Genomic DNA, 19,389 nt, shown 5'->3' on the forward strand with positions numbered 1-19,389 from the left:
ACCCCAGATTTCCAAAAAACCCCAAACCCTCCTGGGCTTTAAGCCAAGTTTGTGACTTTTGGAATGGCTCTTGACTCCCTAAACCAGTGCTTTACTCCCACGGTGCAGACAGAAGTACAGCTCTCAGCTGTAACTCCAAATGATTTTTGCAAAGCTTCTGAGTTACGTTGCTCCAGACCAAACAGAAGTTCACTGCTGGTTCTAGCGGGGAGAGGGTCCTAGCTGCGACCTAGGAGCCTGCAGCCAGGTTCCCTTAGCAATGGCCACTGCTCTCTGCCAGCACTCACTGTTTTTAGGATGGAAGGGGGAAAGGCAGAGGAGGGAGCTCATTCTAGGGCAGGGGCAGGCAATTATTTATGGCCGCTTACTGAGTTTTGGCAAGGCATTGAGGGCTGCATGACAGGCAGCCAGGAGCAGATAAATATTAACTGTCTACATTTGTAGGGGCCCCGTGGGCTGGATAGAATGGCCTGGCGGGCTGCATCTGGCCCGTGGGCCGCATTTTGCCTACCGCTATTCTAGGGGCTCCCCTGCTGGTGGTGAAGGGTGGGGTGAGTGAATTGAAGCTCCAGTACACCCGCCCCACCCTCTGGGAAGCTGAAACCCCCCCCAGCCTGAACTCCTTCTGCTCCCTTTCCCCACCCCATTCTGCAAACAGGACAGGCTGGGAGCTCTGCAGACACAAGTTACAGAAGACACTACATTTTAAAATGTCTTTACCTGCTGCTGCAACAACAGGTCAGATTTTCACCCAATTGGCCACTTTTGAAGCTGCTTGTGGCCGTGCACTTGTGTTTGTCCTGGGCTACAAACTGCTTTCTGTGGCCAGATTGTACAAAAGGTGTAGCAAAGGAAGTTTAGGTTAGGTATTTGGAAGAACTTTCTCACTAGGAGGATAGTGAAGCACTGGAGCAGGTGACCCAGAGAGGTGGTGGACTCTCCATCCTTGGAAGTTTTTAAGACCTGGCTAGACAAAACCTTGACTAAGATGTAGTTGGGTTGGTCCTGCTTTGAGCAGGGGTTGGACTAGATGCGACCTCCTGGGGTCCCTTCAACCCAAATTTTCTGTGGTTCTATGAAAAATCGTCGCTTCCGTCTCCACCCCAGCTTAATAACTGCCTGGGATAGTGTGCAGGCAGAGGAAATGTGGCTGGATGCCTTGAAGGCAGCTCTCAAGAAAAGGGATGCTGACTTCAAGAGCTGGGAGGAGCTGCCCACCCGCTCCAGTGATGCTGCAACCTCAACCAAGCGCCTGCGTGTGGGTGCAAAGCTCCTTGCCCTCGAAGCGGAGGAGGGAAAAGGAGAGGCAGCCCCTGGGGACAGACCCGCCAGTCCTCCCGGGTTAAGGACCAGAGGAAGCATCTCAGCTATTTGAATAATCCCATTGAAAAACCAACAGTACTGTTTACTTATTCAAACCATGCAGCTTTATTCCTTCCCTTTGAAACGCCTAGGAAAACAGAGACAGCTGCATTGCTGGGTAAGTGGCTTAGCTGGAGGTTTCTGCGAACAAGATCAACCGCGTTTGTTCTCAGTATTTAATTTTGAAGGGACCTGACTTTAGGTTTTAAAGTTTGCACCCCGTGGGGGTCAATGGAAGCGCGCCAGGCTTGGATGCTCCAGTCGCTGCAAGACCCGGCAATGAGCCGCGGGCCCTGGGGGGCGAGCGGGCTCGGGGGCACCAGTACACCGAGCGAGATCCGCCCCCACTCCATTGCGTCAGCATCAGCGCCTCCAATCCCGGCGTCCGTTTCTCTGTGACGCCAGCGCAGCCCGTCCAATCCCTTCACCCTGCTTCTCAGAGCATTCGCCCCTCTGTGACGCCAGCGCCGACGCCCCCGCCCCGCCCGGGCCGGCTCGGCGCTGGTTGGCTGCCCCGCGGCTCGCCGGTGTCACGTGACGGAGGAGGCTCCGCCCGCTCCAGCTGCGGGATCGGGGCCGGGGCGGCGCAGGGCCGGGGAGGCGGCGGCGGCGGCAGCGCTGATTGCCGGAGCGGGCGGCGGCGCCATGGCGGGGCCCCCGCAGGAGAACACGCTGCTGCACCTGTTCGCGGGGGGGTGAGTGCGGGCCGCCGGCCTGGCGTGCCCTTCCCCGCGCGCGGCGCTCCCACGTGGGCCGGGGGACGAGCCCCCTCCCCTCGCTCCCTCCCTCCCCCTTGTCCTGCCGGCCGCCCCCCCTCTCCCGCCGCCGTCATTGCCCTGACTCTTCATTCTTGTGGTTCCCCTCCACCGTTGCGGGGAGCTGCGGCCTCCCTGCGGGGGCACGGTCTCGGGGCAGCTTGGCAGCCTCCTGCTCCAGCCCTCCCGCAGCTGGGGACGATGCAGTGGGCGCGGGTCCTGGTTTTCTCAGATTGAAAAAAATCCCAAATTCTCTGATTTTTTTTTTTTTTAAATCCATCTTTTTCCATGATTCAAAGGAAACGCCGCTATGTCTGTCTGGGTGTCGGTTGAACGCAACGTTTTATTGCCATAGTTACAGTTTTAAAGCCATTTGGAAGCCTGCCGGGGCCTCGGTGGTCACGATGGAAAGGCTCTGGAGACCTCTAGGTTTTGGTGTTTGGTTTTGGGTTCTTTTATCGTGGAAGTCGGAGCTCCCCTTTGCTGCCCGGGACGCAGGTCCGGCTGCGGCCGTGTCCCCCCACCCTCCCCACAGCTGCTGTGTAGCACTGACCAGTCCTGATGCGCTGTGCCTCGCTCCCAGCCATGGCAGCCGTGGCGGTACGGTGCTCCCTCCCGCTCTGGGTCTCACCCGCTGGGCTGCGGAGGCTCCTTTCTGGAGCTGGTCCAGGCTGGCTGCACCTTGCTGTGGGCACAGACCCCCCCCCAGCACCCACCACCTCATCTGTGCCCCTCCGTTCTCCCTCTGCCCCCATAGACTTACCTGGAGAGAGCTGTGGGAGCTCCTCTCCACCAAATGCTGGCTGCTGCATGCATGCACATGCACGTGGCGTCCCTTGCTCCCCCTTGGACCTCTGCCAGCCTGCAAAGGGAAACCTCTAGTTTCCCATGTTTTTCTCCTTTTAAAGGAGAAAATTCATGTTTTCCCCGCACCAAATTTAAAACCTGGATCCCTGGTGATTAGGGTGGACCCAAGAGCTGCAGTCAGCCTTGGATATAGGGGTTTTGGGTTTCACATACAGGAAATGGGTGTGCATGAGTGACACATCCTGAACACCCAGTGCTGTAATTGCTCTTAAAAGTGAAACCAGAGAGCAGTATGGGTAGTGGCATCATTTCACCTAGGAAGGGGGAAGGCTGTATGGGTTCTCCCAGTGACCAAACCATGCATCTTCCTTGAGACCTTCCCTGCAAGGGTGGAGTTTGGACACTGAATATTTGTGATAAAAGTTCCTGTAATAATCTGGAATTTCTGGACCCAGCAGCTTGTAGTAGATATCGACTTCTCCAGGGTGGGGAAAAGTGCATGCGTAGCATATGTATCGTGTGTAAGCTTGAGGCCTACTAGATCCACATTCTCGCTAGAGAAGAGGCCAGGCCCTGAACAGTTTAAAGGCTTGGGTCATGTAGCAGGACAACCGATGTGCTGGCTGAACTGTGTAGGAATCCTGAGGTTTTTCTAATACAGGTTCAGGCGGGTGGGATGGGATGGAGAAGTAGTTTAAATTGTTTTGGTGTTAGGCTGGGGATTAAGGGCTGAGGACTCAGCAGGAGCCTTTTGGGAGTGAAGGTTAACGGGAGTTGACGGTTGTTGACCAGATGCAGGAATTCAACGTTGTCAGAAGGGAGTTGCAGTAACTTTTAGGTCGTTGTGTTTCACTTAATTACATAAGAACCTTTCTCTTGAAAGAGAAATGAGACACGAAAAGTAGCTTCTAATTAAAAGTTTCTGTGCTGATTATGCAGAGAACAAGCAGGACTGTGCAGGGGACTGCAGTAAGGATTAAAATTCCTCCCCCCACACACACACAGAGGGGAGAGAAGCTTCTGTCTTAATGAGGCTGCTTGCAGCCCTGCACTTGTGTTTGGCCTGGGCTACAAACTGCTTTCTGTGGTCAGATTGTGCAAAAGTTGCAGCAAAGGAAGTTTAGGTTACATATTTGGAACAGCTTTCTCACTAGGAGGATAGGAAAGCACCGGAACAGGTTACCCAGAGAGGTATTATGCAGGGTATTAAGATAGAAGCCTCTTTCCCCTTTGTGTGTGTGGGGGGAGGAATTTTAACCCTTACTGTGGTCCCCTGCACAGTCCTGCTTGTTCTCTGCATAATCATTTTAAAAGACAAGGCAAATGTGTTTTTTTTCTAACTCTGCTTGTAATAGTAAACAAGGCAAATGAGTCTGTGCCTAGGCTGGCATGTATTCAGGACAGCTTTCCAAGACTGCTTGGAAGCAGGGAGGGAACAGGTATCTAACATGGTGTCTCTTGAGGACAACACTGAGAGCAGTCACTTGGGGTTGGGTGTGCAACCATGTGCAATTACAAAAGTCATATGTAGTGATGACATTTTGCTGAAGTCATATGCACTGATGACATTTTGCTGAACTACGGTTAAATGAAATGCCACAGGCCAAATCATGCCCTCTCGTGTTGTTCCTATCGACTTTAGTGGCAGCTGTGGGGAAGGAATCCAAAGGCGCAGTTGAGCCTGTCGACTTCAGGCAACTTGACAGACCGTCACTTAACTGAGTGTGGGAACAAAAAACTGTTTGCTGGGCATTTCTAGAACTCCCCCCATCAACTGCAGTTAGAAAACGGAGGCTGTGAAAGTGCATGGTCTGTGTCACTATGCTGACAACCAAGGAGGTGAAAAAGTTGTGAGAACTTAACATTTCTGATAAAAATCATTTTCCTAGACATTCGGGGCTGTCTTCCAAGCAGGAAGAGACTTTGGCTCTCTTTTAAACTTTATTTTTGTGTTAATCCATTCTGTGGAAGGGACTGACTTTTCTGAAGGTGACGGATTGATATAAGGCCTATAAGCATTTCTCTTAATAGATTTTTCCCTCTCTCTGGATAACTTTATAAAGTATTTTTAATAGAAATCCCCATAGGAATGTTGTGACTTGGTCTTATTTTATGGTTAACATTTTGACTAACAGCATTTAAGTGATTGGATACGTATGGGTCTGTTGTTATTACAAGTCCTTTTTTAAAATAAAAAGAACTTCATTACAAACCTTCCCACAGTACTTGTTAGCTGACAGTAGTTCACTGGTCCCTGAGAAGTAGACTTCTGGCCTTAATCTGTTCAGCAGTGGACCACTGCTTATTCTGTTGCTAAGTAGAGGACTTCAGTCTCCAGTGTCCTCTGGCAACTTTCTGGAACATTAAGTTCATTTAATCTAAATATTAGAAACAACGAAGCTGAATTTTATTAAGGCACTCCCTTGCTCCTTGCTGGCTCTGAGTAGCTTGCATTGTTTTAAGTCCATTTTTTTTATTGTTTGCATTACAGTAATGCCTGGCACCTTTCACTGAGAGTGGAGCCCTAGTTTTTTATTGTATCTGTTCAGATAATAAAGATGTCTCTCTAGGACCCAACATGTCTTAACAGAGCTCAGTATATAATACATGCAAGGAACTTGAATCCCCTGAGCATTATAATATGGTATGTATGACTGTGGCCAGCCAGTTACTCCTTTTCTTTCATCTCAAAGACCTGCTCTGAGTTGTCTCTGTGGGTCCTGACATTGAACAGGGAATCTTTGCAGCATGCCTGCGAAGGCATCAAATCTGAGCTACTGTAGATTGGGTTAGTGTGAGGGAGACCAGAGTCCCTTTCAGGAGAAGCCCTGCCAGCCAGCCCATCTTGCAAAGAGAGGAGAATTCATCTTAAGCGCTGCTGGTGACCCCAGCTGTGGCCACCTGGGAAGGAGAGAGAGGTGGTCTTTCTCAGGGAGGCTCAGCTCTCTACAGACACATTCAGAGGAGATGGTCCCAGTTCTGAAGATCTTACAAAGTGTCAAAGAGAAGAAATATTGAAATTCCCCATTACAGGTGGGGATGCAAGACAAAAGCTAATTCACTTTCCTAATCCCAAAGGCCCTCCTTCCTGTTGCTCATCCACTTCTACCTGCTAACTGTGGCCTCTCTGTTGAAGTCGGGTTGTATCAAGCCTGCTGGTGGTACTGTACATTATTACTCTCTTGGCTGGAGCTGGAGTTGCTCTCGTGCTGCTAATACAGTATCGTCATGCGCATCAGAAAATGCCATTAAAAATGAAAATGACAAGGGGAGTGAAGGCTTTCCATTGAGCTCATGTGGCGGCAAACTTTGTCGTATGTATTTTTGCATTTGGACGTCACATTAACAATATAAGGGCTGCTTTCTGTAGCATAGTAGCAAGCGAAGTTCCCAGGTAACCTCAGAAATGCTGCATTACTTGGCGTTTATCATTTACCATGTGACAGCCCCCACTGTTCCCCATGTGAGGTCCTCTTTTTATACATGAAGCCTTTTCAGCCTCGGCAAGCGGAGGCTGAGGGGGGACCTGGTGGCTGCCTACAAACTCATCAGGGGGGATCAACAGCAAATAGGCAGAGCCCTTTTCTCCTCAGCATCACCTGGGGTGACGAGGAACAATGGTAAGAAGCTGATGGAGAATAGGTTTAGGTTAGAGATCAGGAGACAATATTTTAGTTAGGGTGGCCAAAATCTGGAACCAGCTTCCTAGGGAAGTGGTCCTCGCCCCTACCTTGGGTAAATTAAAAAAGAGGTTAGATGATCACCTGTCTGGGGTCTTATGAACCCAGCATTCATTCCTGCCTGTGGCAGGGGGACAGGCTAGATGATCTGTTCAGGTCCCTCCTGACCCTAGCTACTATGAAACGCTACCCACTTCTGTAATGACTTTCCTGTTTTCTTCTTTGATGTCTGTCTTTTACACAAAGAACTTAACTCGTGATTTGCGTCTACTATGATTTCTGAATAATTAGCCGGTTGCAGTGGTTCAGTTAGTCTGTTGGGAATAGCTGTTTGCAGGGGAAAAAACACTACTTGCACTTCAGTTGTGTGCTCTTTCTTCTATCCATTGTTGCTTGAGCTTATGTCCAATTAGAGATTGGGCCACTCCTGCGTTTCGGCCACTCTTACCCTATGTGGCATGGGCACTGGTTAAACAGGCTGTTTCAAAGAGCTTGCAATCCAAAGCCCTGAACTCGCACATATTTTTGTATCCGCTTAACTTGTAGTTATATGTTATTTGCTCTATTTCCAGATAGGAAACTGAGGCAGGGAAAGAGATTCCTGTTCCAGACTTTGTGTTGCGCTGAGCAAAGCATGACCCTGAACACAGGTTTTCCATGTCTTAGCCTAGTGCCCTGAACATTTTGCTGTCCTCCTCCCCTACAAATAATTGACATAGTAGAAAATCTGGTGCGTGTGTGCTGGGAGTCCAAGGAGGTCTCGCGTGTGGGAAGCCAAGGTCACATTGGATTAGATCTCTAGAACCTGTCATCCTTATGGAGTTTCTTTTTTTTAAATAGCACGATAGACTTAAAGGACACTCTTCTGAGAACAAAATCTGATTAAACAAACTCCTGCAATGGGATGATTATTTTGCTAAATATAATATAGCACCCAAGCAACTTTAGAAACAGTCATCAGTGTTTTAGTTCTTCCAAAGTAGGGAATGACTGGGTGGGAGTTTTTTACTCTCTCCTCTCATGGCTTTCTGAAGCAAGGGACCATCTTCTTGGCCTGTATTTATTTGGCTCCAGTACAGTGAAATCCTAGTCCAGAACTGGGGCTCCTAGGCATTACTGCAAAACAACAATTCCCATGAGGGAGTAATAATCTTGCAGTCATCTAAGCTGCTCCACCATTTAAAACATCTGTGTTAGCAGTCTGTTTGCACTGTGATCGTGCTTAGAAGTCCCTGGTCAGGGTTCAGGGCTTTATTACTATAAGCCCTGGGCATGTACCCCACAGACAGGCCCTACCCCATAGAGCTCACAGTCTTATCGTGCATCCTGGAAACCACGCACAGCCGAATACACAGCAGGATTGAAATGCCGGACTTCAACAAGTGAGAGTCTTATCCAGCTGTTGTGAGAGAGAGCTTCCTGTTAGCTCTCTTATTTATGGGGAGACACATTTCTTACCAACTTGCTTCCGGTGTTAGAGAGAGAGAGAGAGCCTTTTACAGCTCACACCAAAAACAGCAAAGCAGAAGATTTTGCAGTGTTGATTGGAAGGAGTCAGGCAGGGACAAGCCCAAATGATGTGCTGTTCATGAGAGCGATTTGGGTATATTTGAGAGCTGCAGCTCCTTCTGCCCTGTTGAAGTCGCAGGGAGCTTTGTTCATTGGCTTCAGTAGGCAGAGAGCATGACCCAGTCTGGGGTGGCGCGGTACTTCTGTGCAAGTCTTTTGGCATAGCAAGCAATATGTACCAAGGGAGTTTCTCTGGACTTGTTCCATTGAAGTGGTGGCTGCAATGCCCCTCCTACCGTGCTCTGTTCGGTCACCCAGAGGCAAGGATCTAATGCACAGTAACACCCAGGTGCCACATACACACCTTCCACGTATCTTTGCTTCCATGAGTTGCTCCATTCAAGTCAGGGGACTAGGGATGTGAGTGAAGTTGTGTGTGTGCCTTCATGCTCTCAGAATTGGGGTCTATGTCAAACCTTCTCCCACTGCTCCTCTGAATATAAAAGGAAACTCCCCGTCAGAACAGTCTCAGAAGGCCTCTTGGAAACTGGGTTGGCAGTGACCCTGGGAGATCAGTGGTGCCAAGCTACTGGGATGTGGGGGTCAATTCCAAAGACTAGATACCCTCCTGGAGCATGGCCCCTGCCCGCTTCTTCCAGTTGCAGCCATGGGCTTCAGTTTGTTCATCCCTAGCACACTTACCTGCAGCAGCACAGCATGGGCAAACTGATCCAAGCATTTATGTCTCAGGCCACTTAAGGATGTGGCTATAGGTTAAAACCAGCACCATAAACTTCTCTTGGGAGCCGTTGGGCAGCCAGAGCAGATCCCAGGTTCTTGGTGCTCACAATGGAAATGCTCCATTTAATTTCAGTGAAGAATTGGTGTGGAGGAGAACTCCTCGCAAATACCTGCTTCAGACAATAATAATTATCTAACGCTGTACAGACACAAAAGCATGCGACCCCCCACCCCAGGTCAGTGAATACATTTTATCTTCATATTACAAGGGGGAAATCTGACACATGACATACACAGAGGCCCAGGTTGCAAGGGATGAGCACAATCTGCAGCGAAGCCCAACTGTTGTCTCCCAGTCCTGGATTTAGTCCATCAGACCTATTTTGTGCCCCCTGCATCTGATAAGAAAAAAGCCTTTCTGTTTCCTGAGTAGAGTCTGAGCATTTCTCTTAGCAGCACGCTGGCTTGAGAAATGGAGGAAATGCTTGTAAGAATTTGTGCGCTTGGTAACAAAATGATCAGTCAGAATCATGCTGAATCCTTAATATGATGAGGGTGCTTATCTACAGGTCTTTCTTTCATGATTTGTTGTCATTCAGAATCTATGCTCCAAAGTAACTTGTTTCACTTACTTCCCTGATGATGCCACAGGAAAACATCTGTCCCCTCTGAGCATTTATTGCTGGGGCACGTGGCATGTCATGGAAAAACAGACTGAAACTTTCCATCACAAATTAAATCATGGTAAAAGCTCTCTGGAGCATTCAGCTTAAACAGACCCCTCCATTGAGAGAGGCCCTTGATGTAACTTCATGCAAATGACTCTGCCATAGATTTAGGAGACTAATGCCCATAGGATCAAGGCAACAGGTAGGTACCTCCAAGAGCTGCAACTAAATTATTATCAATGGGAATTTGCACCGGTTGAAGGTAGGTTTCAAAGGTAGTTGGGTACCTTCAACCGGTGCAAATTCCCATGGATGCCCATGGGATCAAGGCAACAGGTACCTCCAAGAGCTGCCACTAAATTATTCATCAGGAAAGTAAGTAAGTACAAGCATCTTTAGGCATCTATGACCCTTTGAAAAAATCTCACCCATGGAGTTGCTTGCAGGATTGACTCCCTAAACAATAGTAACCTTGTAATAGTATTGTACCTTTCATTGCGCATCAGAGAGGGAGCAAACTCCCTAACCCTTCATAGGTTATATTAGTGTTGGAGCACAATCAGGCAAGAATCAAAAATGTAATGAGTCTAATGTGGCCCCAAATTGCCAACAACACAGAATGCTGAATTGCCAGCAATATAGAAACATTGGGGGACGGAAAGCTGCTTTTTCCTAGACTCGAAATACGGTATCATTTTTCCCCCAGGCTGCTTCTGATGTATAATGATGGGCATCAAGGGCAAAGGAAGAGCAAGGGTTAGCAAGGGCAGAACTATTTATACACAGGGTGGGTCTCCAGTGTAGGAGACTGTCGTTATAAATAAGAGGAGAGAGTCTCAATATTCTTCCCCTCCCAGATACGTCATTCCTCCATGTGACTACTTGCGGTTGAAAGTTCAGCTCCTGGGAACTTTTCTCAGACTGCATGTACGTGACAGGAGAAGAAAAAAACTCCTTCCTTTTCCTCTGCAAAAATTGAAGCTACATGACGCAATGTCTTGAACTGAGGTATATCTGTCCTAACCCAGAATACATTACCCCAAACCAGGGTAACTTCTTCACTGAGTAAGGTAGTGTTACTCCTGGGACAGCCGGTCGACACACAGTTGCCTCCAGGCTTTTTCTCAAGATCCTGGAGGAACTGTGTTCAGAGCTGTTGCCTTAGTGTTTTCAACCTTTCTGTGAAGGAAGATGTGCTGTAGATGTACTCTCGGTTAAACATGTAGGGCTGGACTATGAGCTACTTAATCCCAGAGATGAGTAGTTACTCAACAGAGTGGTCCATAGTAGCCTACAGTACTATGTGTGCCAGTGTGAATGAGGGCCTTGCAGTCTGGACATTAAATTTTCTTTCATTAAAGCCTGTCCTTAACTCACAGAAAGTGCTTGCTACATTTGATAGGATTTTACCACTCCTTAGCATTTCTCTGGTTAAATCTAGAACGGTGGGGTCAGTTTTCCCTTCTAATTGAGTTTTGGTTCTTGAAGTTTCTAGAGTCACAGAAAATGAGGGTTGGAGGGGTCTCGGGAGGTCACATCTAGTTCACCCCCCTGCTTAAAGCAGGACCAGCCCCAACTAGATCATCCCAGCCAGGGCTTTGTCTAGCCGGGTCTTAAAAACCTCCAAGGATGGAGAGTCATGCACATAGTAGGGGGTTGGGTTGCTGACAGTGAGTTTCTTTGGACATAAGCCATTGGTGTGTTAGGCGTGGGCATTAAATATGGATGGAAAGAATTTGCAAAGGTAGAAGATGGGACATGGAGCAGAGGCACAATGGGATGTTGAGCCTAAAATCATGGCATGACTTCTTTAAACAAGGCATCTGCTTTTGGGAGAGTGGATAAATAAGTTTATGTAGTTGTTTGTTCATATAGCCTGTGCATGTACCTGTCACTTCACAAATCAGCTAGCAAGCTTGCAGCCCTTCTCCCCCCACCCTCCCAGCCCCAGAATATCAGAATTCAGTGGTCAGGGTCATGCTAAAGGTTTCATGTGGTCTGTGGAACAGACCTGGCATGTGCCCTTCGAGTGGCAGTTGCAGTTTTTGACATAAATTACTTATTGAACACTCTGTGGCATAGCTGACACTATAGGGAATCCTTGCACACATGTGCGTGAGATAGACTGGAGGGCCTTGTCTCTAGTGTGTGCTGTTGCTGCCTATAACTCATGGAGGAGCTAGGGTTGGGGTGGAGAGTAAGGGATACTCTGCTGCGCACCTTAGTATCCTCTGACTCTGGCCTGCTTCCTCTGCCAGAGCAAAGTAATGGAGATATTTTTTTTTAATTTTGATTTTGCAAGCAGCTGGTGCTGTAAATGTTGCCTATTGTGTTTTGAGAACTGAAACTTCATGCGGCTTATCGGAAAGTCAACAGGTACAAAGTCTTGGTGGTGTTGACTTGCTCATATCTTGTTGTAATGTCTTGACTTTAAAAACTGCTCTGGCTGCAGATTCCTTTCAGGCACTGCACGGCTTTCAGTTAAATTGTGTAGCTGCTTAAGGTTATTGGTGTTCTTCCTCCGTTTTTCCCAAAAGTAGGCACTTGAGACGCTCAGGGAATATAAAGCATTTCCTTTATCTACAGCATGCTGTTTTCAGCCATCTTCCCAGGGAACCGAGATGGGAGGGATGATGCAAGAAGCCTCACGTAGACAAAAATCAGCTGAAGTACTTACTTGAGCTGATGTCCAGAATATTTATATTATGGGCAGAATTCATGCAACCTTTTTTGAAGTTCAGAGCTTGACTCCGCTAGATGTTGCCAGCATCACTTTCAATAAAACAGTATTAGCCCTAGCCTGTTAAAGCTGATGATGCGGATACTAACTCATTGTGCTGTGTATCAGTGGATTACGCACATTCCAGAAAGTACTTGCACTTAAATAGTAGGGGCTGCATACATTACTCAGGCTATTGAAATAAGAACAGGATGGAGAGGAGGGAAGGTAATTAGCATGTAGGAGTAGGGCAGGATGGTAGCGAGGCAGCCAGAGGAGACTTGGCAGGCATTTGTGGTTAGAGTTTGCATAACCAGAGATGTTGCTCCTTGTAGCGAGCGCAGTGAACCCATCACAGTCATGAGAGCTGGGGCAGTACATGTGCGCACACACAACCCCGGGCTTTGTTTAGAAGAGAGCTGTGCAGAAGCAATAATGGAGTTGAAACAGTGCTGGTGTAGATAAGCCATTGCCTATCAGGTAGTAACTTAATTTGATTATGTATGTGAAATGATGAGATATAACTGCGGCAGTCCACATGCTTGGGACATGGGGTACAGTAAGGGAGTGGTGGCCAGGAGAAACAGGATCTGACCCTGGTTCCCCTCAACACTTCCTGTACTGACTTGAAGTAAGTTGCTTGTTTACGGTGCCTTAGTTTCATCATCTGTGAAACTGAGAAGACATGCTGTTTCTTGCCCGTTTATTGTCTGCTTAAATTTGTAAGCAGCTTTGAGCATGGAAGGAAGTTCTTGCACTTCCAACACAAGCTGGCAGAATGCTGAACTCCATGGGACCCTGATCTGTGCTTTGGTCCACCCCTAATACTAATAAAAGCCTTGCATTGCATGGTTAAAATAAACAGCGAGTCTGGCAGCAAGTGCTCATGTTCTCTGCACATTGCCTGATGCACGTTCAAATGCATCTCTGGGTGCTGGCTACATTGAATGAGGGCCCTGCATTGAATGAGACCCTGCTACCTGAGACTGCCTTGTTCCCTGTTGTGGCAGTTCACATGCTCTGAAATTCTGTGGCAGCTGCTTCCTTGGGTCTAAGCAGTATTAGCAGCAGGGCTTTTTCTTTATGCCGTCCTGCAGCTTTCCAGAAGCCAGTCATCAGGGTCTTGTCAGCTGTGTTAATGCTATTTTGACTATTTTAAATAGTCTCAGCCCCTGGTTATATAATTTAGCTGTGGGTGACATACAGCAGTGATAGTGGTTGCTAAATTCTGCTGTTTTTTGAGTGGCTTTATGTGTAATTTTGTCTGTCGTCATTTTTCCCTTTTTTGTACTAGCACCTAGCTGTTTAGAAGCTCTATCAAAAAAATAGCCGGGGGAAAAAGCTTTATGGCAAAGACATCTGTCCTCTTATAGAAGGGGAACAATGATGTTGTCACTGGTGAAGGTATAAGCTGGCTTTATAGGCCGGGCTTGTGCCCTGTCACTTTGAAGGAGATTCATTAGTTGCCCTACTTTCTGAGCTATGATGATCAAGCTGGGAATATGAAGGTGTAGACATGCTGAGCCTATTTCGTTGCTTGGATCATTTATTTGTAGCTGCTCCTGAATATTGCACCACAGAAATAGAGCTGACTTATGCCCTACTTGGATCTAAGCAGAGAAGAGGGGCTTGGGTAAACCTCTGCTTATCTCTAGCTAAACCACTCTTCCAGATCAAAGCTATTTTTAAATCTGAACTTTGAGAACAAACAGAAAAGTCTTTCTGGGAAAAGGCTTTCCATACCCTGAGGCCTCCTCTCCCCTGTATCCAGGTGAACATGTACACAGCACGAGATGTGTATAATGCAATGGGAAAGATGTGCTATGGCACTGCTCTCCAAATTTGTGTTTACAGAGCAGAAAGCTGATGTCCAAACTCTAGCCCAGTGCAAAAAGCAAGCAAAGCCCTGATAACCGCCAGGCTGCTCATTCTGTGAATGATGCTTTTAGCCTCTTCCCAAACGACAGTATTTCAGCTGTTCCAGGCCTAGCTTCATAAACAATGGTGTTGCTTTATTCGCCAGCCAAGGTCAAAATTAAGAAGATTAAAATGGCTGGAGGCAAAGCTGTTTCCCTTGCTGCCTGTTACTGTAAAATCCAGGCGTTGTGCCAGGTCCAGGATAAATTCTTCCAACTTGTGCTATGAAGGGGCAGGGGGTCAGGAAGTTAGTGCCCATGTCAGTGGTGGCATTTCTAAAGGTCTCATACTTATGCAAGCTTGTGACTGTGCAGGGGTATTTGTGGTAAAGAGAATCCTGTCCAGCACCTGCAAACCTTATTGGGAAAATGGGTATTGAAGTTATTGTCTTCCCTACTCAAATGGTCCTCGGTGTCCTAATGATACTTGCAGTAAGGACTAGCCTATAATTAAAAATGTTGCTGCTACAGATACATGGGTAAGGCACTTAGAAGAAACATCTCAAAGTGCAAATGAAAGCGTGTCTATGCCAGTGCATCAACATCTGCACCAGGGGTTGGTCTGGGTAGAAATGCTGCAAAGGTCACACCTGTAAGGAACCAGCACACTTTCAGTGTAGACATGGCCTTGGACTGTCCATTCTTGTGCCCAGGAAAATTGACCCTTCGCCTTTGCCAGCCAGTTTGTTGCAACTCCTTGGACTCTGCTCTGCAGGTGTTTAAAGTGAGGGGTGATGCTTTGCTTTTCTTTCCCTGGCACTACCTAAATTGCAGCTTCTCAATGAGATCCACGTGAGTGAATGTGTCGAGTGGTGTTTTCTGAAGGGAATCTCATACCCAGCGTTTCTTGAAGTGGTAACACGCTGAGACACTTGTGTAAACAAAATGCCTCCTTGCCAGCAGGCTCAGCTGTCGAAAATGCCTCTGAAACAGCTGAAATTGTCACTGTGGCCTTCTGAAATCCCATCAAGCTCATCTGCTAAAAATCGTAATGTTAACTATCAGGTATCCAGGTTGTAGCCATATTGGTCTAGAGGCAAAAGGAATCGGAACTCGTGGCAGAGGTGGTATCTTCTATTAGACCAACTTCTATTAGGTATCTTCTATTAGACCAACTAGATTTTTGCAGAAAAAATTCTTTAATTGCAAGCTTTGTGCCCAAAAGCTTTCAAGTAAAGATTTTTGCAAAAATCCAGTTGGTCTAATAAAAGATATCACCTCTACCATGAGTTCTGATTCCTAATGTTAACTATAGACCTGGGGGTACTTTCCAAAAGAGGACAGCACCTCTACCCCCATTTTAAAATAAGGAACCTGAGGTGCAGGAGAGAGATGATATGACTAAGGTCAGGCCAAAGGCAGAGATGAGATTAGATCCCATGGCTCCCCTGTTCGCTGGACCACACTAATGCTGCATTGGCAGGGATCAATATTACGGCGGAGCTGTAATGCTGTTGCAGGAAGGAGCAGGTATATAAGATGGGAAGCAGCACTACTTCCCAGTGTTAATTCTACCACTGCTTTCATTGGCGGTACAATTAGCCTGTTTGCAGCATTTTGGAACTTCCCAATTCTGACCCTGTCCCTGTTACAGGGTGGGGGAACATGTGTATAGCAGAGAAACCTTATTGATCCACAGAGTTGCATACTGTCCTTCCCAGCAACCTTGCCCTATTTCTCAGTAGAGAGGTTAGCAGCGTTACTGGAAGTCTATTCTTACACAACATGTACCACAGAGCATTTGCTAGCTGGCTTTGAGGTGCTGATAAATAAAACTAAACAGCACTTCTCAAAACAGCGCCTTGCCAGATGCCGTGTGTTCATCCTGGTTTTGTCATCATGTTTAGTTGCTGGCTTTCAGATTCACTAACTGGCAATGCGTCTCCCTGTCACGTGTGTATTAGCATAGCGCATGGTTTCTATACACAGAATAAGTTGCAAATGACTTGGGAGCTCTGGTTTCTCGTATCATCTGCTGACAAGAACCATTCCTTGTTATAAAGGTTGTAGGTGCACACTAAAGCAGGAGGCTGGCTTGTCAGTATGCAGAAGCAGTGGGAAAGTGATAAGAATTGATCCACAAGAGCAGCAGTCTCAGCAAACAGCATTGCTGTTGGAAAAACAAAAGACAAAGCGAATGCAAGCGAAATGGTTCTTATTAAACTTTGTTGTCTTAATTCTTTGACTTGTGGCAACAATTTCTTATTTGTCAAGGACAGGATTTGTTTAATGCTTATGAAGCGCATGATTTTTTTTTTTTTAACTGTTAATAGTGGTGTTGTAACATGTCGATCTATATGTTTGCGTGAGCTTTCTAGCAGGGCGGTGTGAAGCTTCGGTACCCGATCCGATTCAGAGGAGAATCGGCCCGATTTGGCGGCCGAATCTCTTAATCCAAAGTGAATCGGGAGACCTATTAATCTCTCCAAATCGAATTGGAAGCCTCCAAATCGATTTGGGGAGATTCGGCCATAGACTGTACAGGTAAGCACTAGGCAGTGCTGGCGGGAGCAGATGAGTCCTGGCTTGAGCTGGCTCCCCCAGCTGCCTCCACACCAGGGCGAGGCAGGCAGTGCTGGCAGCGCCAGGAGAAGCCACGGGGTTTGGAGGGAATGGATCGGGGAGCTGGGGGATCGAACTGGGAGCTAGGAGGAAGCCTCTGTTTGTTCCCCCAGCCTCCAATCATTCCTCCCAACCTCCCGTGGCTTCTCCTGGGGCTGCCAGCTCAAGCTGCAGCTTGTCTGTCTGCTTCTCTTCCCCCCCCGGCGAGGCACGAGTGCTGGCAGCTCCAGGAGAAGCAGTGGGGGCTTGGGGATCAAACCGAGAGCTGGAGGAATGATTGGGGGCTGGGGGAACGAACAGGGGCTTTCCCCCAGCTCCCGGTTAGGTTCCCCAATTCCCCGATCATTCCCCGCCCAGTCCCCACGGCTTCTCCTGGGGCTGCCAGCACTGCCTGCCTTGCCCCGGCGGGGAGCAGCCGGATAAGCCGCGGCTTCTCCCAGGGCTCCGGCTCAAGCCGTGGCTTGCCCAGATGTTCCCCCAGCTGCTCCCGCTGGCACTGCCTGCTTGTATAGTCTATGGCCAGATAAGATTCAGTGCCAAATACCTTCAGATCCGGATTTGCCAAATCGAATTGGGACAGTGATTCAAATCGCTGTCCCTCCAAATCCGAATCCTAAGCAAATACTTTCTGCTTCGCGCAGGCCTGCTTTCCAGATCTGAGTCGAGGGGTCCCAGTTATGCATATAGCACATCCTCTTGCTCAGCTCTTCTGTCCACCCATCCCGTTTCCAAATATGGGCTAGTTTTTCAGCAACAGATTAACTCGGGGACTGGAAAGAGACTCATCTACCACTTCCACAAATGGGGAGTATGAATATATTATTACATTAAATATGATGCCATAGAGAAGTGGCCTCGCATGCAGCACAAGGCAGCCTGCACCCCAGCAGCTGCCCTCCGATGCACCCCAGCAATCCCTGCCCCCTGAGGAGCAGACCAGCTAAGCCAACAGATCCTGTCATAGGTCCAAAACCACACTAAAATCTGGACTTGTCATGCCTCTTTTACGGAAAACCAACTTTTTGCACAAGTCGGCTCAGGAGACCTAGACAAAGAGGGGCACAACACATGGGAGTAAGAGCTGATCAGTTGCTATTGATTTGTGTTGTGTTTTTTCGAACCCCCCAAACCCATTGCCACACACCTGTGCCTGCAGTGACTAGAAAATGATTCACTAAACTTGTCTGAGATGAGAGCTAACTATCTCCTAACAGCCAGGTAAACACAACAGTCTGTAACCATTTTTTCCTTTGTAGTAGAAGCCAAAAGGCAAAATTACTTCAGGGATCACATCATGACCCTGCCGTATGTTGTAGTTCCTGCATGGCTACTGTTCCCTGACTCTGTACCTTATTTGTATTTTGTCTTACAGATGCGGGGGTACGGTTGGTGCCATTTTTACTTGTCCCTTGGAAGTAATAAAGACCAGGCTCCAGTCTTCAAAGCTTGCCTTCCGGGCTGTCTACTACCCTCAAGTCCAGTTGGGGACCATCAGCGGAGATGGAGTGGTCAGGCCAACATCCGTATCACCTGGACTTTTCCAGGTTCTCAAGTGAGTGCAGACCTCATTGCTCAGTGCTGCCCACAGGAGCAGGCCTGGGTCTGATCTCCTTTGTGCCAGCTTGACACCTGAATGTTGTCACTGCTGATTGATTGGCACTGGGGAAATAAGAATTGGGCCTTATCTCCCTCAAAGTTGAATTAATCCTTCAGGCTGGTGGGTGTTTCTTTGAACTTTCAAAGGAATCAACTTCCCAGCAGCATAGACGAGGTCTTTACAGGGTATTAGTTTCGATAACGAAATGGGATGTTACTTTTAACTGGATTTAGGCTTTCTGGTAAGTATTACATCAGAAGAATCAAGAGTATACGTATAAGGATATATATATTCCTACAGATTCTTGCCTGGTGATGTATATGCCATCTTGAAAAAAGATGCCTGCCCTCTCAAGTGCTTTTTACTGCAGAGGAAGTGTGGATTCTCTGCCGCCTTGCTCCTGGGACTCGTGTTTCTATTTTGCAGTCCCTCTGTACTGGTAAGGCATGGTAAAGCAAGTGCTGCTGGATGGGCTACATCTTGGCAAAGTGACAGAGAGACTAAATGAGCCCCAGAGACTGAGCTCCCCTCTCTCACTCCCAGAGTCTTTCCTTCCACATCTGTGGAACGGCCTGGGGAAAAACCTTTCATTGCTGCTCACCCACACTGTGCCTCTGCTTTGGTCATCAGATAGGCTGCTTCCTGCCACTAAAATGCATTTCTCTTTTTTTAAAGTAAATTAGTGAACAAAGAGCCCACTGATCAGAGAGGAAAAGAAAATTGTAGTGGCTGTAGTGTGTAGTACATTGGGATGCTCTCCTGGAATTGCGTGCAAGACTGGCAGTGCTAAACAGTATTGAAATACTGCAAACTTGGCTTGGGTGCCAGCTTGTCAGAGGAGGGAGAAGGGGTACATGCACGCACCTCTGCAGCTGCTGCTAGGGGCTGGAAGATCAACAGCCTGGTGTTCTACACTTAGGATTGTTTTCTATAATAAAATAATCTGGTGATGCTGTTTTTTTAAAGGCTTGGTCTGCTAAAAATTGCAGAGTCAGCAACTTTCCCCCTGGCTCTGGCTGGTAAGGTGTCCTGTTCCCAGCCTCCTGGAAACACTGGACTCTTAGTCCTGTTAA

The 19,389-nt window shown here is 47.7% G+C and overlaps 1 protein-coding gene across 1 annotated transcript in view; it reads left to right on the forward strand.

The window, feature by feature from the left end:
* The first annotated feature begins 1,946 nt into the window (after positions 1-1,946).
* SLC25A33 (solute carrier family 25 member 33) overlaps positions 1,947-19,389 on the forward strand; it is a 30,971-nt gene continuing 13,528 nt past the window's right edge. Inside the window, exons 1-2 of the mRNA XM_006276316.4 lie at positions 1,947-2,057; positions 18,092-18,271. Coding sequence (XP_006276378.1) covers positions 2,008-2,057; positions 18,092-18,271 — 230 coding nt within the window. The 5' untranslated portion in view covers positions 1,947-2,007. The remainder of the gene's footprint in view (positions 2,058-18,091; positions 18,272-19,389) is intronic.

This window comes from Alligator mississippiensis, chromosome 13, assembly GCF_030867095.1.
Source record: "Alligator mississippiensis isolate rAllMis1 chromosome 13, rAllMis1, whole genome shotgun sequence".
NCBI lineage: Eukaryota > Metazoa > Chordata > Crocodylia > Alligatoridae > Alligator > Alligator mississippiensis.